Source organism: Hyperoodon ampullatus, assembly GCF_949752795.1.
Source record: "Hyperoodon ampullatus genome assembly, chromosome: 1".
Lineage (NCBI taxonomy): Eukaryota > Metazoa > Chordata > Mammalia > Artiodactyla > Ziphiidae > Hyperoodon > Hyperoodon ampullatus.
Window position 1 is genome coordinate 220,610,009 of NC_136914.1, and position 27,642 is coordinate 220,637,650.

The following is a 27,642-nucleotide window of genomic DNA, read 5'->3' on the forward strand; positions in this document are numbered from 1 at the left end:
TGGGGGGCTGAGGACGGCAGAGGTCCCACCCCGCGTGGCAGGGCGCAGGCATGGACTGAGCGTCTCACCTGCTCAGCGTCGACCCCCTTTGCCCCTGTGGTGCCCCTTCTGTGCAAGGTGTCTGATCTGCCTTCTCTCTCTCCCAGCTGCCAGGCCCCAGTCCACGCTCCTGCCAGGTGAGTCCTGCTGCCTCTCGACTCCGGGGTGATCCCTCCCTCCCCACTCACCTCCACAGACTCCAACCAGGAGCCCGAGGCGGGGCAAGTGGACGTTTGCCACCTCTCAGTACCTGCCCTGGTCACTTTAGAGGGAGCAGACACTTCCAGAGGAGCCATAGCAGAAGGATCCTTGGGTCTGGCTCAGAGATTTAAGGACATTGTGGCTACTACACAGTGTCTCCCCAGAGCTTTGGGTGACAAGGAGGCCTGTCCTGCGCTCAACAATGCTTGAAAGCATTGTCTAGACCGAGAGTTATGTGTGCGGGGAGAACCGGGCTGTTTCAGGTCCCACCCCCACCCCGCGCGGAGTCCAAAAGGGATACTTTCACCAGGGAGCCCTCAGTCAGGAGAGCGTGCTAATCGCTCCTCTGGAGTGTTGTTGCGCCTCATCGCCATGTCGTGGACGGTTGAGGGCCTGATCTGGCTCACGGCCAGCTCTCAGAAAAGGCCTCTTCCTCCCCCAGGCAGTGGAGGTTCTCAGACCCCACTTTCCCTGATGTGAGTGACAGGTCACTAGAGCAACCCTGACTGTAGACACCTTCTCTCTAATCCTGCTGTGTTTTCCCTTCAGGCTGGTGGACGCCCACAACTCCTGCCGACGGTAAGCATGGCTTGGGTCCTGCAAAACACTCCACTCCTCAGGCCTGGGTGCAATTCCTGACTCTTGGTTTGAGCCTCTGAGCTCAGCGCCTCATCTACTGTGGAGGGTTCCTTTCGCGTGCCAGAGTTATGGAGAACCTTCACCTCCCACTTGTGGCATACGTTACTCAGAATGCTTTTGTTGCCAAGCGATAGGATCCCAACTGACACTCTCTTGAGTTGGGGGTGGGGGTGGGGGACGCAATGACTTCCATAGGTCAGTGGTAGGATGGTCTTCAGGTAGAGTTGGATCCAGAAGTTCCAGTACAGCTTCTCCCCTGCACTTTTATTACCTCTATTTTCTAATGTTTATAAACTTCACTGTCAGCTTGCTTCCTGCCAAGGGGCAGTTGTTAGCCACAGGTCTACAGCCCAGGAGGGGAGAGAGTCTGGTTTTTTTCTAGCTCTTCAGCCAGCAAGCCGTGGAAGGACTCTGAACAGCCTGCTACCAATAGATGCCTTGCCCCTAAGCATGTCCATGTGCTCTGATGATTTTCAGGAGGTGCACGGCTTCTTCAAGAGTCAGCATAAGTTTGGGGTTTTAAAATGACATGAGTTAGTGCGCACCGAAAAGTAGTTTTTAGTATAACCTTGGTCCTGATGGAGTGGGTGCCCATGTGGGAGTGAACATCTGAAGGTGGCTCCTTGGCGGGGTCTGGGAAGCTGTCTCTGGTGGGCTCCTGCTGCAGGGGCTCGAGTTCATCCCAGTGGTCCCTGGGGATTCAGGCTGTGGGCTTCCCCTCTTCCCACCTCCTTCCCAAGGCTGGGATCAGCCACCGAATTGCTGGGCCTTGTGGGGAACCCATCAGAGAAAAAGTGTAGCTCAGTCCACAGCCAAGGGTCGTATCAAAGAGCCCCGTGGGGCTAAATGATGATGACCAGGCTCAGTCATGCCTGCCGGAAGGAGAACATTACCTTGAACTCAGAAGTCTTTCCCTGGAAGGATTCTGAATCTCGTTCGGTCCTCAGGACCTCTTCCTCTGGAAGACACAGGAGAGTGCATTTTCCCGTCTCCTTCCAGGAACTGAATCAGGATTGGCCCTGAGGCTGGTGAATGGAGGTGACAGGTGTCAGGGCCGGGTGGAGGTCCTGTACCAAGGTTCCTGGGGCACCGTGTGTGACGACAGCTGGGACACCAACGACGCCAACGTGGTCTGCAGGCAGCTGAGCTGTGGATGGGCCATATCGGCCCCAGGAAATGCCCGGTACGGTCAGGGCTCAGGGCCGATCGTCCTGGATGACGTGGGCTGCTCGGGGCATGAGAGCTACCTGTGGAGCTGCCCTCACAGCCCCTGGAACACACACAACTGTGGACATAGCGAGGACGCCAGTGTCGTCTGCTCAGGTTGGTCTCACATAAGCTGGGTGTCCCTCTCTGGGGGTGTCGTTTCCTTCTGACATTCTGAATCACTTTTATAGCATTTTTACATTCCTCGCTTCCTTAAATCACCTTGTCTGTCTGCTAAGAATTAGTATGAGCTTTTGACAAGCTGCCAGGCATGTAGCTGGTGAATAAGAACAAAGAACCAAACTGAAAGTGACTTAAAGCCTTTTTCTCCATGCCACAGTGCAAGCCAGAGGCAAAAGAGGCTAGTTCGGTCACGATGTCTGTGAATGGAGGTCATGGCAGAGGACTGCAGGTGGCCCAGGGTTTGGTTCCCGAGTCCTGGACAGTAGCCCCTCCAGGGAACTGGGATACACTGTCTGGGTACCAGATCGGCCGTGTGCAGGGCAGTGACCCCTGTGTGGCCTGCCAGGCACAGCCTTGTCACCACCTAGAGTTGAGCCTGACAGATCTCACACGGGATTTGGACTTTGAACTGGACCCCTCAGTCTTGCTGCCTCAGTGAGCCCATAAATCCTGTGACGCTGATGACTGGTTTGGGTCCACTCGGTCATCTAGACACAGAGCTAATCCCCTTGACATTGGAAATAAGGGATGCTGGGCTGCCTGGACCTCTCAGGAGGAGCATCTCTGGGGGGCTGAGGACGGCAGAGGTCCCACCCCGCGTGGCAGGGCGCAGGCATGGACTGAGCGTCTCACCTGCTCAGCGTCGACCCCCTTTGCCCCTGTGGTGCCCCTTCTGTGCAAGGTGTCTGATCTGCCTTCTCTCTCTCCCAGCTGCCAGGCCCCAGTCCACGCTCCTGCCAGGTGAGTCCTGCTGCCTCTCGACTCCGGGGTGATCCCTCCCTCCCCACTCACCTCCACAGACTCCAACCAGGAGCCCCAGGGGGGGCGAGTGGACGTTTGCCACCTCTCAGTACCTGCCCTGGTCACTTTAGAGCGAGCAGACACTTCCAGAGGAGCCATAGCAGAAGGATCCTTGGGTCTGGCTCAGAGATTTAAGGACATTGTGGCTACTACACAGTGTCTCCCCAGAGCTTTGGGTGACAAGGAGGCCTGTCCTGCGCTCAACAATGCTTGAAAGCATTGTCTAGACCGAGAGTTATGTGTGCGGGGAGAACCGGGCTGTTTCAGGTCCCACCCCCACCCCGCGCGGAGTCCAAAAGGGATACTTTCACCAGGGAGCCCTCAGTCAGGAGAGCGTGCTAATCGCTCCTCTGGAGTGTTGCGCCTCATCACCATGCCGTGGACAGTTGAGGGCCTGATCTGGCTCACGGCCAGCTCTCAGAAAAGGCCTCTTCCTCCCCCAGGCAGTGGAGGTTCTCAGACCCCACTTTCCCTGATGTGAGTGACAGGTCACTAGAGCAACCCTGACTGTAGACACCTTCTCTCTAATCCTGCTGTGTTTTCCCTTCAGGCTGGTGGACGCCCACAACTCCTGCCGACGGTAAGCATGGCTTGGGTCCTGCAAAACACTCCACTCCTCAGGCCTGGGTGCAATTCCTGACTCTTGGTTTGAGCCTCTGAGCTCAGCGCCTCATCTGCTGTGGAGGGTTCCTTTCGCGTGCCAGAGTTATGGAGAACCTTCACCTCCCACTTGTGGCATACGTTACTCAGAATGCTTTTGTTGCCAAGCGATAGGATCCCAACTGACACTCTCTTGAGTTGGGGGTGGGGGTGGGGGACGCAATGACTTCCATAGGTCAGTGGTAGGATGGTCTTCAGGTAGAGCTGGATCCAGAAGTTCCAGTACAGCTTCTCCCCCGCACTTTTATTACCTCTATTTTCTAATGTTTATAAACTTCACTGTCAGCTTGCTTCCTGCCAGGGGGCAGTTGTTAGCCACAGGTCTACACCCCAGGAGGGGAGAGAGTCTGGTTTTTTTCTAGCTCTTCAGCCAGCAAGCCGTGGAAGGACTCTGAACAGCCTGCTACCAATAGATGCCTTGTCCCTAAGCATGTCCGTTTGCTCTGATGATTTTCAGTGGGTGCACGGCTTCTTCAAGAGTCAGCATAAGTGTGGGGTTTGAAAATGACATGAGTTAGTGCGCACCGAAAAGTAGTTTTTAGTATAACCTTGGTCCTGATGGAGTGGGTGCCCATGTGGGAGTGAACATCTGAAGGTGGCTCCTTGGTGGGGTCTGGGAAGCTGTCTCTGGTGGGCTCCTGCTGCAGGGGCTCAAGTTCATCCCAGTGGTCCCTGGGGATTCAGGCTGTGGGCTTCCCCTCTTCCCACCTCCTTCCCAAGGCTGGGATCAGCCACCGAATTGCTGGGCCTTGTGGGGAACCCATCAGAGAAAAAGTGTAGCTCAGTCCACAGCCAAGGGTTGTATCAAACAGCCCCGTGGGGATAAATGATGATGACCAGGCTCAGTCAGGTCCTCCGGAAGGAGAACATTACCTTGAACTCAGAAGTCTTTCCCTGGAAGGATTCTGAATCTCGTTCGGTCCTCGGGACCTCTTCCTCTGGAAGACACAGGAGAGTGCATTTTCCCGTCTCCTTCCAGGAACTGAATCAGGATTGGCCCTGAGGCTGGTGAATGGAGGTGACAGGTGTCAGGGCCGGGTGGAGGTCCTGTACCAAGGTTCCTGGGGCACCGTGTGTGACGACAGCTGGGACACCAACGACGCCAACGTGGTCTGCAGGCAGCTGAGCTGTGGATGGGCCATATCGGCCCCAGGAAATGCCCGGTACGGTCAGGGCTCAGGGCCGATCGTCCTGGATGACGTGGGCTGCTCGGGGCATGAGAGCTACCTGTGGAGCTGCCCTCACAGCCCCTGGAACACACACAACTGTGGACATAGCGAGGACGCCAGTGTCGTCTGCTCAGGTTGGTCTCACATAAGCTGGGTGTCCCTCTCTGGGGGTGTCGTTTCCTTCTGACATTCTGAATCACTTTTATAGCATTTTTACATTCCTCGCTTCCTTAAATCACCTTGTCTGTCTGCTAAGAATTAGTATGAGCTTTTGACAAGCTGCCAGGCATGTAGCTGGTGAATAAGAACAAAGAACCAAACTGAAAGTGACTTAAAGCCTTTTTCTCCATGCCACAGTGCAAGCCAGAGGCAAAAGAGGCTAGTTCGGTCACGATGTCTGTGAATGGAGGTCATGGCAGAGGACTGCAGGTGGCCCAGGGTCTGGTTCCCGAGTCCTGGACAGTAGCCCCTCCAGGGAACTGGGATACACTGTCTGGGTACCAGATCGGCCGTGTGCAGGGCAGTGACCCCTGTGTGGCCTGCCAGGCACAGCCTTGTCACCACCTAGAGTTGAGCCTGACAGATCTCACACGGGATTTGGACTTTGAACTGGACCCCTCAGTCTTGCTGCCTCAGTGAGCCCATAAATCCTGTGACGCTGATGACTGGTTTGGGTCCACTCGGTCATCTAGACACAGAGCTAATCCCCTTGACATTGGAAATAAGGGATGCTGGGCTGCCTGGACCTCTCAGGAGGAGCATCTCTGGGGGGCTGAGGACGGCAGAGGTCCCACCCCGCGTGGCAGGGCGCAGGCATGGACTGAGCGTCTCACCTGCTCAGCGTCGACCCCCTTTGCCCCTGTGGTGCCCCTTCTGTGCAAGGTGTCTGATCTGCCTTCTCTCTCTCCCAGCTGCCAGGCCCCAGTCCACGCTCCTGCCAGGTGAGTCCTGCTGCCTCTCGACTCCGGGGTGATCCCTCCCTCCCCACTCACCTCCACAGACTCCAACCAGGAGCCCCAGGGGGGGCGAGTGGACGTTTGCCACCTCTCAGTACCTGCCCTGGTCACTTTAGAGGGAGCAGACGCTCCCAGAGGAGCCATAGCACAAGGATCCTCGGGTCTGGCTCAGAGATTTAAGGACATTGTGGCTACACAGTGTCTCCCCAGAGCTTTGGGTGACAAGGAGGCCTGTCCTGCGCTCAACAATGCTTGAAAGCATTGTCTAGACCGAGAGTTATGTGTGCGGGGAGAACCGGGCTGTTTCAGGTCCCACCCCCACCCCGCGCGGAGTCCAAAAGGGATACTTTCACCAGGGAGCCCTCAGTCAGGAGAGCGTGCTAATCGCTCCTCTGGAGTGTTGCGCCTCATCGCCATGCCGTGGACAGTTGAGGGCCTGATCTGGCTCACGGCCAGCTCTCAGAAAAGGCCTCTTCCTCCCCCAGGCAGTGGAGGTTCTCAGACCCCACTTTCCCTGATGTGAGTGACAGGTCACTAGAGCAACCCTGACTGTAGACACCTTCTCTCTAATCCTGCTGTGTTTTCCCTTCAGGCTGGTGGACGCCCACAACTCCTGCCGACGGTAAGCATGGCTTGGGTCCTGCAAAACACTCCACTCCTCAGGCCTGGGTGCAATTCCTGACTCTTGGTTTGAGCCTCTGAGCTCAGCGCCTCATCTACTGTGGAGGGTTCCTTTCGCGTGCCAGAGTTATGGAGAACCTTCACCTCCCACTTGTGGCATACGTTACTCAGAATGCTTTTGTTGCCAAGTGATAGGATCCCAACTGACACTCTCTTGAGTTGGGGGTGGGGGTGGGGGACGCAATGACTTCCATAGGTCAGTGGTAGGATGGTCTTCAGGTAGAGTTGGATCCAGAAGTTCCAGTACAGCTTCTCCCCTGCACTTTTATTACCTCTATTTTCTAATGTTTATAAACTTCACTGTCAGCTTGCTTCCTGCCAAGGGGCAGTTGTTAGCCACAGGTCTACAGCCCAGGAGGGGAGAGAGTCTGGTTTTTTTCTAGCTCTTCAGCCAGCAAGCCGTGGAAGGACTCTGAACAGCCTGCTACCAATAGATGCCTTGTCCCTAAGCATGTCCATGTGCTCTGATGATTTTCAGTGGGTGCACGCCTTGTTCAAGAGTCAGCATAAGTTTGGGGTTTGAAAATGACATGAGTTAGTGCGCACCGAAAAGTAGTTTTTAGTATAACTTTTGTCCTGGATGAGTGGGTGCCCATGTGGGAATGAACTTCCGAAGGAGGCTCCTTGGCGGGGTCTGGGAAGCTGTCTCTGGTGGGCTCATGCTGCAGGAGCTCAAGTTCATCCCAGTGGTCCCTGGGGATTCAGGCTTCCCCTCTTCCCACCTCCTTCCCAAGGCTGGGATCAGCCACTGAATTGCTGGGCCTTGTGGGGAACCCATCAGAGAACAAGCATAGCTCAGTCCACAGCCGAGGGTTGTATCAAACATCCCCGTGAGGATAAATGATGATTACCAGGCTCAGTCAGGTCATCCGTAAGGAAGACATTACCTTGAACTCAGAAGTCTTTCCCCTGGAAGGATTCTGAATCTCGTTCGGTCCTCAGGACCTGTTCCTTCGGAAAACACAGGAGAGTGCATTTTCCCGTCTCCTTCCAGGAACTGAATCAGGATTGGCCCTGAGGCTGGTGAATGGAAGTCACAGGTGTCAGGGCCGGGTGGAAGTCCTGTACCGAGGCTCCTGGGGCACCGTGTGTGACGACAGCTGGGACACCAATGACGCCGACGTGGTCTGCAGGCAGCTGGGCTGTGGCTGGGCCACGTCAGCACCAGGAAGTGCCCAGTACGGTCAGGGCTCTGGGCCGATCGTCCTGGACGATGTGCGCTGCATGGGGCACGAGAGCTACCTGTGGAGCTGCCCTCACAGTGGCTGGAACACACACAACTGTGGACATAGCGAGGACGCCAGTGTCGTCTGCTCAGGTTGGTCTCAAATAAGCTGGGTGTCCCTCTCTGGGGGTGTGGTTTCCTTCTGACACTCTGATCCCCTCTCAGAGCATTTTCTACATTTCTCGCTTCCTTAAATCACCTTGTCTCTTTGCTAAGAATTAGTGTGAGCTTTTTGACAAGCTGTCAGGCGTGTAGCTGGTGAATGAGAACAAAGAACCAAACTGAAAGTGACTTGAAGCCTTTTTTCTCCGTGTCACAGTGCAAGCCAGAGGCAAAAGAGGCTAGTTCTGAGCTTCCCCAGTGGCGCAGTGGTTGGGAGTCTGCCTGCCGATGCAGGGGACCTGGGTTCGTGTCCCAGTCCGGGAAGATCCCACATGCCACGGAGCGTCTGGGCCCGTGACCCATGGCCGCTGAGCCTGCGCGTCCAGAGCCTGTTGCTCCGCAACGGAGGAGGCCACAGTACTGAGAGGCCCACATGCTGCCAAAGAAAAAAAAAAACAGGCTAGTTCTGTCACGAGGTCTGTGAATGGAGGTCATGGTCTAGGACTGCAGGTGGCCCAGGGTTTGGTTCCTGAGGCCTGGACGGTAGCCACTCCAGGGAACTGGGATGCACTGTCTGGGCACCAGGGCTGTCGTGTGCAGGGCAGTGACCCCTGTGTGGCCTGCCAGGCACAGCCTTGTCACCACCTACAGCCGAGGCTGACAAACCTCACACGAGATTCGGACCTGGAGCTGGACCCCTCAGTCTTGCTTCCTCAGTGAGCCCATAAATGCTGTGAGGCTGATGACTGGTTTGGGTCCACTTGGTCATCTAGACACAGAGGTATTCACCTTGACATTGGAAATAACGGATGCTTGGGTGCCTGGACCTCTCAGGAGGAGCATCTTTGGGGGGTGAGGATGGCAGAGGTCCCACCCCGCGTGGCAGGGCACAGGCATGGACTGAGCGTCTCACCTGCTCAGCGTCTTCCCCCTTTGCCCCTGTGGTGCCCCTTCTGTGCAAGGTCTCTGATCTGCCTTCTCTGTCTCCCAGGTGCCAGGCCGCAGTCCACGCTCCTGCCAGGTGAGTCCTGCTGCCTCTTGACTCTGGGGTGTCCCCTCCCTCCCCACTCACCTGCACAGACACCATCCAGGAGCCCCAGGAGCCCTGGAGGGACTCTGAACAGCCTGCTACCAATAGACACTTTGTCCCTAAGCATGTCCATGTGCTCTGATGATTTTCAGGGGGTGCATGGCTTGTTCAAGACTCAGCATAAGTTTGGGGTTTGAGAATGACATGAGTGAGTGCTCAGTGAAAAGTAATTTTTAGAATAAACTTGGGCCTGATGGAGGGGGTTCCCATGTGTGAGTGAATATCTGAAGGTGGCTCCGTGGCGGGGTCTGGGAAGCTGTCTCTGGTGGGCTCCTGCTGCAGGGGCTCAAGTTCATCTCAGTGGTCCCTGGGGATTCAGGCTGTGGGCTTCCCCTCTTCCCACCTCCTTCCCAAGGCTGGGATCAGCCACTGAATAGCTGGGCCTTGTGGGGAACCCATCAGAGAACATGCGTAGCTCAGTCCACAGCCAAGGGTTGTATCAAACAGCCCCGTGGGGATAAATGATGATGACCAGGCTCAGTCAGGTCGTCCATAAGGAAAACATTACCTTGAACTCAGAAGTCTTTCCCTGGAAGGATTCTGAATCTCGTTCGGTCCTCAGGACCTGTTCTTTTGGAAGACACAGGAGAGTGCATTTTCCCGTCTCCTTCCAGGAACTGAATCAGGATTGGCCCTGAGGCTGGTGAATGGAGGTGACAGGTGTCAGGGCCGAGTGGAGGTCCTGTACCAAGGTTCCTGGGGCACCGTGTGTGACGACAGCTGGGACACCAATGACGCCAATGTGGTTTGCAGGCAGCTGGGCTGTGGCTGGGCCATGTCGGCCCCAGGAAATGCCCAGTACGGTCAGGGCTCAGGGCCGATCGTCCTGGATGACGTGGGCTGCTCGGGGCACGAGAGATACCTGTGGAGCTGCCCTCACAGCCCCTGGAACACACACAACTGTAGACACAGTGAGGACGCCAGTGTCATCTGCGCAGGTTGGTCTAAAATAACATAGGTGTTCATCTCTGTGGGTGTCGTTTCCTTTTGACATTCTCATTCCCTTTTATAGCATTTTTAATTTCTCGCTTCCTTAAATCACCTTGTCTCTCTGCTAAGAGTTAGTATGAGCTTTTTGACAAGCTGCCAGGTATGTAGCTGGTGAATTGGAGCAAAGAACCAAACTGAAAGTGACTTGAAGCCTTTTTTCTCCATGCCACAGTGCAAGGCAGAGGGAAAAGAGACTAGTTCTGTCATGAGGTCTCTGAATGGAGGTCATGGCCTAGGAGTGTGGGTGGCCCAGAGTTTGGTTCCTGAGTCCTGATCGGTAGCCCCTCCAGGGAACTAGGATACACTGTCTGGGCACCAGGTCTGCCATGTGTAGGGCAGTCGTCCCTGGGTTGCTGCCGGTCACAAACTTGTCTTCACCTACAGTCGGGCTGGACAGATCTCACACGGGATTTGGACTTTGACCTGGACCCCTCAGTCTTGCTGCCTCAGTGAGCCCATAAATCCTGTGACGCTGATGACCGGTTTGGGTCCACTTGGTCATCTAGACACAGAGCTAATCCCCCTTGACATTGGAAATAAGGGATGCTGGGCTGCCTGGACCTCTCAGGAGGAGCATCTTTGGGGGGTGAGGACGGCAGAGGTCCCACCCCGCGTGGCAGGGCGCAGGCATGGACTGAGCGTCTCACCTGCTCAGCGTCTTCCCCCTTTGCCCCTGTGGTGCCCCTTCTGTGCAAGGTGTCTGATCTGCCTTCTCTCTCTCCCAGCTTCCGGGCCTCAGTCCACGCTCCTGCCAGGTGAGGCCTGCTGCCTCTTGACTCCGGGGTGTCCCCTCCCTCCCCACTCACCTGCACAGACACCAACCAGGAGCCCCACGAGCCCTAGAGGGACTCTGAACAGCCTGCTACCAATAGACGCCTTGTCCCTAGACATGTCCATGTGCTCTGATGATTTTCAGGGGGTGCATGGCTTGTTCAAGACTCAGCATAAGTTTGGGGTTTGAGAATGACATGAGTGAGTGCTCAGCAGAAAAGTAGTCTTCAGAATAACCTTGGGCCTCATGGGGGGGTGGTTCCCAGGTGGGAGTGAACATCTGCAGGTGGCTCCTTGGCGGGGTCTGGGAAGCTGTTTCTGGTGGGCTCCTGCTGCAGGGGCTCAAGTTCATCCCAGTGGTCCCTGGGGATTCAGGCTATGGGCTTCGCTTCTTCCCACCTCCTTCTCAAGGATGGGATCAGCCACTCAATTGCTGGGCCTTGTGGGGAACCCACCAGAGAACATGCGTAGCTCAGTCTACAGCCAAGGGTTCTATCAAACAGCCCCATGGGGATAAATGATGATGACCAGGCTCAGTCAGGTCCTCCGGAAGGAGAACATTACCTTGAACTCAGAAGTCTTTCCCTGGAAGGATTCTCAATCTCGTTCAGTCCACACGACCTGTTCCTTCGGAAGACACAGGAGAGTGCATTTTCCTGTCTCCTTCCAGGACCTGAATCAGGATTGGCCCTGAGGCTGGTGAATGGAGGTGACAGGTGTCAGGGCCGGGTGGAAGTCCTGTACCGAGGCTCCTGGGGCACCGTGTGTGACGACAGCTGGGACATCAACGACGCCGACGTGGTCTGCAGGCAGCTGGGCTGTGGCCGGGCCACGTCGGCCCCAGGAAGTGCCCGGTATGGTCAGGGCTCAGGGCCGATCGTCCTGGATGACGTGGGCTGCTCGGGGCATGAGAGATACCTGTGGAGCTGCCCTCACAGTGGCTGGAACACACACAACTGTGGACATAGCGAGGACGCCAGTGTTGTCTGCTCAGGTTGGTCTCAAATAAGCTGGGTGTCCCTCTCTGGGGCTGTGGTTTCCTTCTGACACTCTGATCTCCTCTCAGAGCATTTTCTACATTTCTCGATTCCTTAAATCACCTTGTCTCTCTGCTAAGAATTAGTATGAGCTTTATGCCAAGTTGCCAGCCATGTAGCTGGTGAATGAGAACAAAGAACCAAACTGAAAGTGACTTGAAGCCTTTTTTCTCCATGCCACAGTACAAGGCAGAGGCAAAAGAGGCTAGTTCGGTCACGAGGCCTGTGAATGGAGGTCATGGCCTAGGAGTGCAGGTGGCCGAGGGTTTGGTTCCTGAGTCCTGGACAGTAGCCCCTCCAGGGAACTGGGATGCACTGTCTGGGTGCCAGGTCTGCCGTGTGCAGGACTGTGGCCCCTGTGTGGCCTGCCAGGCACAGCCTTCTCATCACCTATGGTCGAGCCGGACAGATGTCACACGGGATTTGGACCTGTAACTGGACACCTCATTCTTGCTCCCTCAGTGCGTCCATAAATGCTGTGAGGCTTTTGACTGGTTTGGGTCCAGTCAGTCCTCTAGACACAGAGCTGATGACCGTGACGTTGGAAATAAGCGATGTTGGGCTGCCTGGACCCTTCGGTCTGGCTGACTGTAGAGCAGTTCCACAGCAGTTTGAACTCTCACAACTGTGGGCACCACTCGGCTGCCAGTTTTATCTTCTCAGCTTGGCTTCCAAGTCATTGAGCTTCTATTTTAGTGCGTTTTTTTCCAGAAAAGGGCTGTTTGTGCTGGGATCCCCTCACTCTGAACTTCCCTGAAGGATGGGCAGTTTCCCTGAATGTATCACCCATATACCTTGGTCCCTGAATGTCTTGGGTCTGGTGTAGCACCTTCCTTAGTGGACCACCAGGGCAGAGAAGGGTGAATACAGGTTGCAAAAACAAATTCCCTACAAACCATTTTCATTGTGGAGCCTGATGTATGATTTTGAGGTTTGCTCTTCAGCTCTCCTGGACAACTCCCATGGTGCCCTTCTCACGCCCTGGAGGGTAGGGGCCAGGCACTCAGCATCTCTCTCTCAGGAACCTGATGGGTGTGTTTCAGCACATACTGGGTGCTGAGGCTGATCATGTTTCCTCTTTCTTGCAGGCGCAGAAATCAACTACACTACCCCAGGTGAGTCACTGCAGCCCAACCCAAGACTCCTCTCCAGAATTCTCCCCTCTCAGGTGTCCAGAAGGAGGAGAAGTGCAGCCTCCTCCTATGGAGTGCTTTCCCTCTGAGGACTCTGGAAGCTGTTTTAGTGATAAGCTGAGTCCCCCAAACTATGGCTGTTACTCACCTCTGGCTGGAGGGCCCCTCTGGTCTCCTGCCACCGCTTGCTGCCAGTGCTCGTTCAGAGACGCTGTGGGGGAAGAGGTTTGGTTTTCTCGTTGTTTCCAATGAAAATAACTCCTAGTCATTCCATAGAGAACTGTGACCGTGCTAGAAACATGGCCAAGGAACACTCCTACAAACGTTTGTCTGTTAAAGAATGCTTCACGTTGAGAGCAATCCCTCAAATATCTTTATGATACAGAGAAAATATCTGGTGCTAAATATGTTGGGAATGCTCCATACTCCGACCCTTTCTGGCCAGCCACAGTGTAAATTGGAATAGTCAAGGCTCTGAGAAGTCCTGCAGCAAGGAAAAGGATTTATTTTCTCCATCAAACTGATGACCATGGAATTAAAAAATGATCCAGCAGTATCCTAAAATCACTTCATTTTCTTTCTTGATCGGTGGCACCCATCCACTCCAACCACTCAGAGTAACTATCATATTTTTCCACCTGACCGAGAGGGCGTGGATTTCTTCTCCCCAGCCTTGGCTGCTGGTCCCCGAGCTGCAGTCATGGTGCTCGTTCTCCAAAGAGTTTGCCTCTTCTGCCTTTCCTGGCACGTGGCATCGCCTGCAGCTGATGTCCCAGCCCCAGGAGGGCTGGGCCTCTCTTTAGGCTCCTCTTTGCCCTTTAGTAGCTTGGCCAGCCTAAGGTTCGGATCTCTGGTCAGTCCCTAGGCGAGGCTGCCCTCCTCCCCCGTGAAGACCCCACCCCTCCCCTTGGACACCAGACCCCGGCCAGTGCTGGCTGGCTGGAGCCTGCTTCATCTCCGAGCTCGGTGTGTAATCAGCAAGAGCTCCTGACTGGCTGCTCTTGAGCTGCTGCTGAACTCCCCCTCTGCCCCCCACCCCTGAGACCTTTCCTCTCCGTCCCCACCCTGCCCTCCTCACCACCTGGCTTCCTGAAGCAGCAGCAGCTTCCGGCTGCCCCTCCCCTCTGATGCATTCTCTGCAGTGCAGCTAGGGGCATCTTCACGAGATGCCAAGGTCCGTCCCAGCCTTGGGGACTGATTCCTCAAGGCCTTCTGGTCACAGATCCTCACTGCTCAGGACAACCTCTAGGGCTCTGCACAATTCTCTCCTGTCATCGGGTTAGTTCCCGCCATCCCTCCTGTCCCTGCTGCGTGCACACTGAGGTTCCCCAGATGTGCCCGGTACACCTGGGTTCCTTCGCACACACTGTCCTCTCTGCCTGGAACACCATTTCTCCCTTTTTGCCTCGCCTCCCTGATTATCCACCCCGCTTTCCCTGCTCAGTCTGGGTCAGGAGCCAAAGCTCCAGGCTCCCACCACCTCCTGGGCTTTGCTCCATCACAGGCCCAGCCCATGACGCTGGGATTTGCTCTTTTCCATCCTCTCCTCCAGGCTGTGTGGTCCCTGAGGGCAAGGCCTGTATCCAGCATTCTCTGTGAACCCAGGGTTGGCACATTTCCAGGCACAGAGCCAGCAAGGATTCAACAGTTGTGTCAAGGGTACCAAGAAAGTGATCATTGTGTTTTCTTTTTGTCAACAGATCCTGTTTACAACCTCACCCGCCCAGCCAGTAAGTTCTGAGCTCCCTGACAAGTCCCCCTTCCCTTCTGCTCAGTGACAGTGACACTGGGGAGGGATGAGGAGAATGATGAGGAGATGTTTTCCCTAAGTACAGTCTCTGTGGAGGGGCACCCCACTGACCATCAGAGTTCAGTTTGGGTCTAGGCACCTCCTGGTGGGTTTCTGTCTTGGGAATTGTTAAAAAACATCTCCCCCAGGTGACTGTGCAGCGTGCATTTTAGGTCATCAGTATTTCAATTTTATCCCAACAGCAAATTATTCCTGCGGAGGCTTCCTGTCTCAACCTTCAGGGAGTTTTTTCAGCCCATTCTACCCTGGGAACTATCCGAACAATGCCAAGTGTGTGTGGGACATTGAAGTTCAAAACAACTACCATGTGACTGTGGTCTTCAGAGACGTCCAGTAAGTGTGTGTGAGGGACCTTGCAGATACTTCAGAAGGGGATAAATGGCACCTAGCACTTCAGGAGAAATGTTTGCCCCGTTGACATTTTTTCTTATGGGTTCCATTTTCGACCGAGCACAGAGGTGGCACCAGGACCAGAGCCCTGGTTTCAAGTTGCACCTATGTCACTAATTTCCTGTGTGACCACGGGAAATCACTTAATTCACCTTAGTCTCAAGAGAGGAGAATAAAATAACTGCTTTCCTACCCTTGCTGGTTACTGGGAGGGTCACAAGAGAGAAATATATGAAAATACTTGGACAACGTTATCCAGTGGGAGGGATTATAGTTAGGAGTAATAATAATTATTACTATTACAATATTTATTATAATAGTAATAATACTCATTGTTAGGAGTAATAATAACAAGAATCCTATTAAAAACCGCACCCGTTTTTCTGAACCCTTTTCACTCTACCCCCTCCGTTTTTGGGGTGAGTTTCGGGCAGAGGAGGAGAAATCCCTGCAGCAGAGGTTAGGTTATCTGTTCCTCATCCAATGAAGAGTTGGAATCCTTGTTTTAAGTGGAGGAGCCTTCATCAGAACGACAGTGATACATGATTGGTTCAAGGAGGGGGGTGACCACAGCGAGTCACCAGTAGTTTCTAGAGTCCTGGGAAGGGGGTACCATAATTTCTCCTCTAACAGCCACCACTGAACAAAGCAGTTTTCTCTCTTGATTTCCGGTTGCAGTGGCCTTGGGAGTCTCTGCCTTGGAAATTTGTGTGGGGTTTTGTGAAAAGTACAATATTATTTTAATCTCTTCATCATTACAATTCCTACTGGATTTTGGGGACTGTATGAAATCCTTTAGAGGAAGGTTGACCGTGACTGGTTCTGAGTCAGCATCTTAATAACAATGACCATCATTTGTGACACTTTATGAAGCACTTTTCCATATATTACATTGTTTGAGCCTCACGACGGCTTTCTTCAGTATACATGGGTAGGGAGATTTCACCTTCGTAAATAAGAAACCTAAGCTGCAGAGAGGCTATTTGACTTGCCCAGTATTTTTTTGTTCAATTATTTGTTTCTATCACTATGAATTCATGGATTTTAAAAAATTCTATGGGAAACTGGGGTCTTTTTGATCAAAGAAAAAGTCTAAGGTAGGATGTGATCCTTTCTCATGTGATGCAAAAGGCTGTCAGGAGAGGGGCTGTAGATCTCATATGTGTGACCCCAAAAGGCAGGACTAAAACCATGTATGGAGGTCATGGGAAGATGAATCTCTGCCCGATTTAAGAAAGTCTCACAACCTGGTGGTTACCAGTGGGGAGAGGGATTGGAGGAGCGACAGTACAGGGGTAGGGGAGTAAGAGGTAGAAACTATTATGTATAAAATAAGCTACAAGGATACATTGTATCAATACAACGCAGGGAATGTAGCCAATATTTTATAATGACTATAAATGGAGTATAACCTTTAAACATTGTGAATCACTATATTGTGCACCCGTAACTTGTATAATATTGTACATCAACTATACTTCAATAAAAAAGGAAATCTATTACTTTCAATTATTAATTTTGTCAGAGTTTCTGGCTTAGCGGTGTGATGCCTCTCACGGAGATCTGACCCCCTGCATCAAATCCTGGTTAAAAGCGAAGCCAGATCCCTGGTGGCTCAGTGGTTGAGAGTCCGCCTGCCAATGCAGGGGACACGGGTTTGTGTCCCGGTCCGGGAAGATCCCACATGCCGCGGAGCGGCTGGGCCCGTGAGCCATGGCCGCTGAGCCTGTGCGTCCGGAGCCTGTGCTCCGCAACGGGAGAGGCCACAACAGTGAGAGGCCCGCGTACCGCAAAAAAAAAAAAAAAAAAAAAAAAGTGAAGCCAGAACTGTGCGCTGTGTCTCTGCAGGCTTGAAGGCGGCTGTAACTACGATTATATTGAAGTGTTCGACGGCCCTCACCACAGTTCCCCTCTGCTCGCCCGGGTTTGTGATGGGGCAAGGGACTCCTTCACCTCGTCATCCAACTTCATGTCCATTCGCTTCGTCAGCGATGGCAGCGTCAATATGAGAGGGTTCCAGGCTGAATACTACTCCAGACTTTCCACTGGGAGCACAAGTAAGTCCCCGTCTGTCTGGGTGGGGCCCCTCGGAGTGACTTCTGCTGCTCAGCCATCCCATGGCTGTGAAATGAGAAATGATAGCCGCCTTTTCAGGTCACCAAGGCTCAATCTGGTGCAGAAAGGGGCCAAGAGCAGTGGGTCTTGGGACTCTGGCTCCCAGACATGGCCGATGGGTGGTGCGTTGGCCTTTCTGTGGTCAGCAGAGATGAAGTAGAAGGGCAAGGTGTTGCTGTCAACAGATAGTGAGATGTCAGTGTCAAGGGCGGAGGGGATCACCTGGCTGAGGCCCTGTGACCTTCCCAGAGTGTGGGACACCGTGACCTTGTCCTGAGACCTAGCACATTCGGCTGCTGCCTGAAGATGGTCTGAGCTGGTCACTCAGCCACGTCCAGCAGAGGCTGATGGCCACGGTTTGAGCTGTTAAGTGGACTGATGTACAGATTGGCCAGGGGCCAGGCAAGGTGAGGTACTGGCTCCCTTTGAGGTCAGGATTTTAAGCACCGACCTGCCCCTTAGCTAAAGGACGTATGTTTAGGTCCATAGCTAAGGATGTTGATTTTCCGACATCCCCGCAATTCAACCCGAGCGTTACTTTACTATATGGATAAGCGGCAACTTGGCAAAACATTTTGCTTGTTTCACACCCTGCCTTCACTTCTCCATCAGAGGAATCCTAGTCCCTGTGCCCTCAAGGGATCTCACGAGAGTGAAACTGACTTGGGCTCCAGGGCACCGGGCGTGGTGGTGAGCTGTGTCCGCACGCAGACCATCTGCCAACCATCTCAATCTCTGCTCCTTTCTGTGGGCTTGCGGGGGGCGCTGACACTGACCGCACTGTCTGCCCTTGGCCCCCAGAGCTGCTTTGCCTGCAGAATCACATGCGAGCCAGTGTGAGCGTGAGCTACCTCCAGTCCCTGGGCTACTCTGCCAGAAACCTTGTCATTCCCGGCTGGAACAGGAACTATTGGTGTCAGCCCCAGATGACTTCGAGCCAGGTGACCTTCACAGTTCCCTACTCTGGCTGTGGCACCATCCAGCAGGTAAGCCTGGAGCTTCTTCCTTTCCCTCCTGCTGGGCCAGCTTTCTTACAGTGCCCTGTGCTGTGCTTTTTGAATTCTGGGGACCCAGAAAACATGATTATGATATAACCAGGACGTAATCGGGCTGAAGATATAAATCCATCCCTTGGTGCCATGACGTAGCTGCAGCCATGTCCAAATAGAAGGAAGGAAAGTCAGTGGGGAGTTTTTCCCACATTGTCCATCAGAGAGGGTGCCTGGCAGGCTGCTATCACTTCGGCAACAGCGATAGCAGCTCCCAGGGGCAGCTCCAGGTTCTAAAGGGCCTGGAGCTTATACAGGTTGGTGTTGGGGTGGGCAAGAGAGGCAGGTGCCTCATTCATGGAAAGAATGCAAGCATATCTTAGTTTTAGAAATCTTACAAAAACACATGGCTGTGCCAGTGCATTGCTGAGCCCCGGAAGAGCCTGTGCAGGCGGGCCCTGAAGCTTAAGCTTCATTAGCTTCACAGTAAATTGGCCTCTGCAGCTATCATTTGTTGAGCTGTCACCACCTGGGGTGACCAGTTGTCTTGGTTGACCTGGGACTTTGCAGATTTTAGCATGGAGAAGTCTTATGTCTCAGGAAACTCCTTAATCCTGTCCCCCTACAAGTGGCAGACACTGAGATTAGTCTGTGTCCAACTCCCCCAAATCCCCAGCAAGATGATGCAAGTCTCCCCTCATTGTCATCCTACTTGAAAAACAGGGAGACTGGGCTTTGAGGGGTCAAGCAGGCTGCTTAAAGCTACTTAGCCAGGAAGCGGTAGGGCCAATGCCAGACTCTGAGAATCTCAAAAATGTGGCACTGAGTGAAAGAAGCCAGGCACGAAAGATTACCCACCCTGTGACGTCATTTCTATGAAATTTGTGTACATAGTAAGCCGACCTGGCGGGAGGGGACTGCCTGCAAAGGGGCAGGATGGAGCTGTTTGAATTAATGAGAGTGTTGAGTCTTTTACTGTCAAACCCCACCGAATGGTAAACTTAGAGTTGTTGCATTTAATTTTATGTAAATTCATTTTAAACTCTGCACTCTAAGTTCTGAATTTTCGGCTGACACCTAAGTAATCACTTCAAGGTTTTGTCTGTCAGGCAGCAGACACAGTGCAAATACTTTTATTAGGTTTAGGACCGCAGTATAAATATACAGCACAAAAGGCTCAAATATGCACCATATGTGTGACACACGCGATCAGAGGGTTTGCCCATCACCAAAGACGTACCGTACCTTTGCCGCGTGCCAGGCTAGGTGCTATGAGCGTGCTGTTCATTATCTGGCAAGGTCATAAGGAACCGTGAGAGTAGGAGGGGACACTGGTTTAGCTAAACACATGGGCCTGTCGGCCACAGGTGGGTGGCTGCGCCCAAGGGTCTGCAGTTGCCGCTGTGGCCCGCCAGCTCCCTCTGGACAGTCCCTGCAGACACCAGATCTCCTTCTGATAGGAGCCGAGTGGTTCAGGGAGGCTTACACGCAGAGAAGGGTACAGATGGGTCACGCCCTGCAAACGTTCTAGTCGACCTGGCTTTTACATTTCGCGCTGTCAATCAGTCGTGTTGGATTCTGGTTTGTCCTGAGTTTAGTCAGGGGGAATCAGTCTACCAAAGGTGACCCAGCCCTCCCAGTTCCAAACATGCAGCCTGGAGCCTCTGACATCCGATCCATCCTATCTGTGTTCCTTCATCTCCAATAGGAGCTGCCAAATCCACGGGCCAGCCCTGGTCTTCCAACCTGGCTGGTCATGAGCAGCACAGGCTACATTCTGATTCCTCTGCTATTTAAATACCTGTATCCCCTAGCAAACCGTGCCTCCAGGGCAGGCCAGTGTTTCAGTCATCTTTGCAACTGCCAGTGCCCCTGGTGTGGAGCCTAAGCCTTTATAATCAGATTATTAAGGGCTAGTATGCGTGCCAGGCACTGAACGAAGAGTTCCACGAGACTCAAAATTCTCGAGACAACTTCTATTCCCATTTAATTGTGAGGAAACGGAAGCTTGCAGAGGTTAAGCCACTTGCCCAAGGCCACATGAACATGAACTGTGGAGCCGGCATTCAAAGGCAGGACGGCATGAACCGTAGCTGGTACTTTCTGCATCTCCTCCAGGTGCCCCGTTTAGTGTGTGTCTGACAAACGTTGGATCATGTGTCTGAACAGGCAAGGTCTCCCCACCACAGGAGTGGGATGCCAGGCGGAAGGGGCCAAGTCTCTATGGGAAAGCCGTGGACATGTCTGCCAGACTCCCACTCCATCCCAAGTGCCTTGCACACTGAGCAGACGTCTAATAATGAATTTTAATTTAAAATCAGAACAGCTTCTGATGATCAAGAAATAAACCTGCACCCCACTTTCATTGTTTGGCATGCATTCAGAATCTAGCTTGACCATGGAAACCACAGGCAAATGTGGATTCAAGAACACTTTCATGTGACTGTACAGAGTTCAGCTGAAGGCACCTCAGCTGGTCTTTGAAGGAGTAACAAAGTGGCAACATTTATATGGTTTCTTGCAATAACCATTGGCACTCCAATATAAAGCCCCCCCACCTTTTTTAAGAAAATATAAAGGCAGAAAACACAGTGTACTTCCCATGAAGGACTGGAAGGCATAGAGCCCATCCTAGGCCCTTTGCCAGACCTGAGTCCAAAGTGCGGGCTCTGGCGCCCCCTGCAGGCCAGAGCCTCCCTCTGACGGGAGAAAAGGGAAACCCACGGTCAGAGAGTAGGCAAGGGTCCCAGGGTGGCAAGACCACTTTAGATAGTTTTTAAACTTTTCTCTTTTCACATGTCTTTCTGGAAAGGACAAACTCAGAGCTGAATTTTGCAGCTTCAGACATGAAGTGAAAGCCTCCCCGACACATGCTGCTCTAAAGAATAATTATATTTACGTTGTACAAGTGCTGGCTTCAGAAGGGAACTTGTCTAATCTCCCAAATGGCCAGGAATGAACTTTTGCTCCTGACAGCGTATATGACTAACTTGCTGTGACAAACTTGCTTTGTTTTTTTTTTTTTTTCGGTACGCGGGCCTCTCACTGTTGTGGCCTCTCCCGTTGCGGAGCACAGCCTCCGGACGCGCAGGCTCAGCGGCCATGGCTCACGGGCCCAGCCGCTCCGCGGCATGTGGGATCTTCCCGGACCGGGACACGAACCCGTGTCCCCTGTATTGGCAGGCGGACTCTCAACAGCTGAGCTACCAGGGAAGCCCCTATTTTTTTTTTTTTTTAAGAGTAAGGTTGTCTTACATTTTAGGGCTTCTATTTAGGCCACTATGGTGTTATTTTTGTGCCTGTTCTTGCAGAAGCACCCACGGCTGGTGGGAACTCGTACCAGGCAAGGACAAGTTTGCTTACAACCATCAGAGCATTTGGGAGGGAAGGAGTGCGCCACCCCCAGTCTCCACCTGGGGACGCTGCTCTTGTGCTCACCTCACCTGCGGCCAGATGATCATGACCATGGGGCTTCCAGGGGCGCTTGCTCACCTGTGTTCTCTTGGCCATTTGGGCTGGTTGCTCCTGGCACCATCCTTCTTTCATCACAAGTACTTTTGTTGGACTTCTGTCCCCTGGACCTTTCCTCCATTCCATGGATCTTTACTGATGCTACTGATGCTATAGTTAACACTACACCAAGCCCTGGGAAAAGAGAGATGCTTAGACACCACCCTTTCCTTGAAATGCTTACAGACCACCAGGTGTGAGACTCTTGTCTCTGGAAAGGTCACTCTTATGAGACGGTAGGCACATCAAACAGCATGAGAGACCAACATTCTTATGAATTTGCTGCTTCATGAAAGGCACAGCAGGAAATGGTCCTGTGGTTTGGGGAGTGGAGAAGCAAAGCATGACAGGAAGCGCTCCAGCATTGCCATGGCCCCCACTCCAATCCCCCCCACACACCACCACCTTGTGGTCCATATGAGCCTCTGGGGAACTTCCTGCCCCAGAGGTCAGAGACCTGCCGCAGCCATAACTCTGGATCTCTGGTGCTTCAGGCTCCGGCAGCTTCAGACACCAAACTGCAATAACTACTGACCCATCCAAACAGCACAGTGAAAACGAATCCCACTAGCCCCTCCCACGACTGCCTCCCCTGATTTCTCCCAGCAAGAGTGAGAATGAAATAGAACAAGCCAGAAGGGCCCTGAGCCATGGAGACCAAACTCAGCTTAGTCATACAGCAGGGGTAGGGAGTCATCCAGACACCCCCATCTTCCCATAAGCAGCAGCTCCTGGGAGGCACCAACACACTGTGGTCCCCATCACGTGGCAGAGGAAAGGGGATGTGTGAAAGGAGGGAGTCTTGCTGGTGAAGTGTATCCATCCCAGGGAATGGTAGCCATGGTGATAGGCATGATGTGCCGTCTCTGTGTGGTTCTGGGAGGGTTTTGAAATCTTGCAGCATCTCTTCAGTCTCATTCTCACCCAAAGCAGCAACGAGATTCCCTTAGTGGGTGACGTTTGCCTGACTCTGCTCGCCTGCCTGTCTCCCCAGGTGGATAATGATACCATCACCTACTCCAACTTCCTCAAAGCAGCTGTTTCGAGTGGCATTATCAGCAGGAGGAAAGACCTCCACATTCACATCAGCTGCAAAATGCTCCAGAACACCTGGGTTAACACGATGTACATTGTTAATGACACCCTCGAGGTCAAGAACATACAATACAGCAATTTTGACGTGAACATTTCCTTTTATACATCCTCTTCATTCTTATATCCCGTGACCAGCAGCCCATACTATGTGGACCTGAACCAGGATTTGTACCTTCAGGCTGAAATCCTCCATTCTAACGCCTCCCTGGCCTTATTTGTGGACACCTGTGTGGCGTCACCATCTCCCAATGACTTTACATCTTTGACTTATGATCTCATCCGGAGCGGGTAAGGAGTGTCTTCATGGGGTGGACTTCAGCCTCTACCTGATAACTCACACACAGCCAGCCCAGAGCTCAAGGAAGGCAGATTGGGCTCCCAATAGCTCCAGCTTAACCAGCCAGGCTGTCATCTCTGGGCATCTGGAGAACTGAGTGGCCATCAAGCAGGTTAACTATAAAGTAAAATTAGACCGAGTGACTAAACTCCAGGCAAGCCTTAATATTAAGAAGACATGCCTGTAGTGGGAAAACATTGATTTTGAAGCAGATGGAGGTTGGGATGCCAGCTCTGCCCCGTCCCAGCTGCATCACTCTGGACAGGCAAGAGCGTCTCTCTGAGCCAGTTTCTGCAGCCATCAAATGAGCGCAGTGAAGCCCATATCACAGCCTGTTGGAAGGATTAAACAAGGAGGAGGAGGTGGGGTGCCGCACAAAGAGCATGCCCAGCAGGTGGTCCACAAGGAAGGCTGTGAAGGCAGCAGGCGGTCCCCTGACCGCCACCCTCTGAGGAGGATGCCTAGCCCACGGGGTGGGTGGCGTGAGGAGGGCGGCGCCTTGCTGAGGGCTGACGGTGACCCCTCTCCTCCTGCAGGTGTGTGAAGGATGAAACCTACCGGTCCTACCGCCAGCCCTCACCCAACGTCCTCCGCTTCAAGTTCAGTTCCTTCCACTTCCTGAGCCGCTTCCCCTCCGTGTACCTGCAGTGCAAGATGGTCGTGTGCAGGGCGTACGACGCCTCTTCCCGCTGCAGCAGAGGCTGCATCGTGAGGGCCAAGAGGGGCGTGGGCTCCTACCAGGAGAAGGTGGATGTCGCCCTGGGACCCATCCAGCTGCAGGTCCCGCATGCTGAGAAGAGGAGCCTGGGTAGGTGGCCATCTCCCCACCCCGCCATCTGCCGGAGTCCAGGCCCATGAACCGTGGGGACTTGGGATGCTTCCGTGGGTGTCCCGTTTCCCCTCGAATAGGGCTCCTGTGCTACCCTGGGCGATATGAAGTGGAGCTAGACCTGGTTCTCACCTTCTTCCAAGAGCTTCTGGTCTATGGGGGATGCGCGTGTAGGGTGTGGTCAAGACAGTTCTCATGTGGGACACAGAACACCTGACGGTTTTACCCTCTGGGTTCTGAATACCCAACCTCACACTCCTCTTCTGTAAAACAAAAATGTTAATACTTACCTCTTAGGACTGTTGAGGGCGTTACACAAAACACTGTTAGTTACACTGCTCTGGCCCCTGCCTGGTGTAAGTCACTGGCTGCAAAGAACGGTGATTTTGTTACTATCGTTACTGTCACCAATGTTAACAGTAATCATCACATTATTACTTATAATGATGGTGACAAACTGTAGCCCTGGAGAAGCACAGTCAGGGTCTGGGCAGGGCCGTGTGGGTCCAGGCAGGACTGGTTTATTCTCACGGCTCCCAGGGGTTGATCCTGGAAAAGCCATTTCATTTTCCCCATCTAGAACGGGGAGCAGATTTCCCACTGTGCTGTTCTGCTGTGCACGTGGGTGAGGAAATGTTTGCCGAGGGATTCCCATGATTTCTGGTCCAGACCGGGCCAGGTCGACAAATGTGGTGGCGGCGTTGGTGACAGGAGCAGATGCGGAGCAGCACTGGTCACAAATCCTCCCGCAGTCACAGGGCTTCACCCCACAGAGGATCTCTGACAGCTCGCTCCCCTCAGGGCCCAGATTCAGGCCGTGCCCCGGACGTCTGGCTGCTCCCAGGGTCTTTCCTCCCATGTGCAACATTCCAGGCATCTTTGGAAGACCTATTATGTGCCAGGAGACAGAGAACTAAATACATCAAAATCCTTGCCCGGAGGAGCTTCCATTCCAGCGGGAGGGGACACAGTGCGGCCATAAGTCACCTGCATGGTACCCACCACGGGGGCTGGAGCTACAAGAGAGAAGGAAGGCAGGGCAGGGGGAGGGGCAAAGGCGGCCGATGATGACACTGCTCACGTCTCTCCTTTCCCTTCTCTTCCCACCGACACTGTGGTAGCTTAAGGCCGGTGTCCCTCTTGCTGGGACCTTTGTGCCCATTTCCCAAATGGGCTCAAATGCCCCAACGCACTCTCCTCCCATCCATCGGTAGCCTTCAGCCAGATATCTTATGCCAAAGCCCAGCTCTGACTTCCTGTTCACACACCTTCTTTGCTCCTGTTGGCCAACAAGACACTGTGAAATCTGCCAGGGCTGACACTCAGCTGCTCTTTGGGGTCTGACCTCAGTTTCCTGAAAGGCACTCTTTTCTCCCTTCTCTTCCCCGCCCACCCAACAGTTCTGATTGCCATCACCCTGCCCGGGGACCCCCGTCCTTACAGCTCTCTCCTCTCCTTCCCAGACCGGCCAGAGGTTGACCTGGAAGAGGAGGCCAGCGCCCAGGGGAGCTACCACAGTGCCACCATCTTTGCTGGGGTCTTCCTGGTCGTGCTCTTGGCTGTAGCAGCCTTCACACTGGGGAGAAGCACCCGTGCTGCCCATGGCCAGCGTCTGAGCTCTAGGATGTGAAGCAGGAGGACATGCACGGTGCTCAGACACAGGCCCCCATGCCCTGGAGCCCGTAAGAGGAGGGAAGAAACCAGCGTCCAGAGCTTGGCACACAGAGCACCCAACTCTGGCCCAGGTGCACAGTGGTGGGTGGTGGAGGGGGTGGTGAGAAAGATGGGAGCAGGTTTTCCCAGAGACGCAGACTTGGTGCTGGGACAAAATGTCAGGCAAGCAGGTGCTGGAACCTAAAATCCCACGTGAGGCAGTGAGCCACACACTAGAAGCAGCAGCGCTTGTTCTAGATAGAATTTCTTTTCTGACTCTTTATGAACCAGCTTCTTTGGCCTGTAGTGTATATCTTAGCCTTTTCTTATTATAGGACAAGCCAAATAAAGAAATTTTCAAAGCAAGTGTCGGTTTGGTCACTGTTTCCAGTGTCACATCTAAGCACTGATCCCTTCATGTTAGGTAGACAGGTAATGTGGGCGCCCACAAGGAGTGAGATAGGCCATGGGGCCCTGCCCTGTCATGCCCCTGAGGCAGAGGAGAGTGTGGAGTGAGCAGTGGACAGATGGGGGTGAGACAGCTTCACCGCATCCTCCACACACAGCCCCTGGGGGTCTTCACGGGCAAGGCGGCTGTGATGGGCAGACAGCCATGCCCACATCAACCTGCTTCCCCTCCCTGGACCCATTACAGCCTCTGTACGCAGGGCATGGGAGGCAAAGTTGGGCACATTCTCTTCTTGTACGTGTCCTCGATGGAGCAGGTAGGAGGGCTGAGGTTGGCCCGAGGGTCCTGGGGTGGTGTCGAGCTTGGGGTGTGGGCTGAGAGGGTGAAATGTCAGGAGCTCATGGGGGAAACAGGACAGAAAACTCTCGACAGAGACCTGCAATGACCCTTGACATGTCAGCTCCCTCCCACATGGCCTCCCGTGAGGTGTGAAGTGTGGAGTAGACTTGGTGGAGGGTCAGGAAGTACAGAAGCTGGAGCCTTTAACATCTGTGTGAAAGCATCTCCCGCTAGGTTGACAGGGGACCTGCTTGACACTGCTGCATGCGGTTGGCCATCTGACCACTAAAACCTCTGTCCCCTGTCCTTTGGCCACTGGAGCCTCATTTATATCACCCTGGTTTGGGAGGGGACCACTCACCCTTATTTTCCTGGGACCTTCTTGGTTTGACACTGCTGCTCCTTGTCCTGAGAATCCCCTCTGTTCCCCGACTAACCAGGAGGGTTGGTCAACCTAAACTTTGGGCAGCAGGGCTAGCGGGGAGCTGGGGTCTAGGTTCCCATGACAGCCACGCCATGTAGCAGACAGGATGGAGAAGCAGGCAGGAGACCAGGCCAAAGTGCAGCAGCCAAGGTGGCTGCTACCTGCCTTGATCCCCCGGACACAGGATTTGGGAGACTGCCCGTTAGCTCAGGTTAGTGTCTGGTCTTTTTTTTTTTTTTTTTTTTTTTTTTTTTTTCTTTTCTGGTCTCTAGGGACCAAGACCAGCTGGGTGAGAAGACCTCAGGTTTTACTCAGGACTGGCTCAAGACCCTGAGTTACAAAAGCATATGGGCCTTCATGACGTGTGTGTGTGTGTGTGCACGCACGCACACACCTGGGGTGGACTGGGTAACGTCTTCCAGCACCATGTGAGGAGCTAGGTCAGCACCACTCATGGTCACTCTCCAGCATGTGAGCACAGTGACATCTCTACCTGCAGGAGAAGTGGAAAAGGGAAAGTGTCTAGTGGGGAAGGGTCCCTGGTGGCTGGAGTCACAGGACCCCGTTCTAACAGGATGTCCGTTTCAGGAAGAGATTCCTGGAAGGGAGGCTAGTCCTGCTTTGAATTCTCTGTGGAGGGAGGGTCTAGCTCAGAGAGAGAAGAAGCCATTTGGGTGTTGTCTGCCCTTTTCAGGAGGACCAGCTGGAAACTGCAAACGGGCTGCCTCTGCAAAGCCGCGGGCACGGAGCCCACCCTGGGGCTGCACTTTGTGGGAACGGAGAGCAGTCAGATGAGGCCCAGGGCTTTTCCTTGGACTTGTTCTCAGTTTGTAACTGCATCTGTAATGTGCCTGACTCT

At 53.6% G+C, this 27,642-nt stretch overlaps 1 protein-coding gene across 1 annotated transcript in view; it reads left to right on the forward strand.

The window, feature by feature from the left end:
- Nucleotides 1–25,588, forward strand: part of LOC307058602 (scavenger receptor cysteine-rich domain-containing protein DMBT1-like) — a gene marked incomplete at both ends in the record, with an annotated part of 48,849 nt that extends 23,261 nt beyond the window's left edge. Inside the window, 13 exons of the mRNA XM_079712130.1 lie at nt 1,851–2,222; nt 4,681–5,052; nt 7,502–7,873; nt 9,515–9,890; nt 11,306–11,707; nt 12,839–12,865; nt 14,876–15,026; nt 16,932–17,140; nt 18,000–18,184; nt 22,692–23,080; nt 23,666–23,937; nt 24,039–24,128; nt 25,359–25,588. Coding sequence (XP_079568256.1) covers nt 1,851–2,222; nt 4,681–5,052; nt 7,502–7,873; nt 9,515–9,890; nt 11,306–11,707; nt 12,839–12,865; nt 14,876–15,026; nt 16,932–17,140; nt 18,000–18,184; nt 22,692–23,080; nt 23,666–23,937; nt 24,039–24,128; nt 25,359–25,588 — 3,447 coding nt within the window. The remainder of the gene's footprint in view (nt 1–1,850; nt 2,223–4,680; nt 5,053–7,501; nt 7,874–9,514; nt 9,891–11,305; nt 11,708–12,838; nt 12,866–14,875; nt 15,027–16,931; nt 17,141–17,999; nt 18,185–22,691; nt 23,081–23,665; nt 23,938–24,038; nt 24,129–25,358) is intronic.
- Between the last annotated feature and the right edge of the window lie 2,054 nt (nt 25,589–27,642).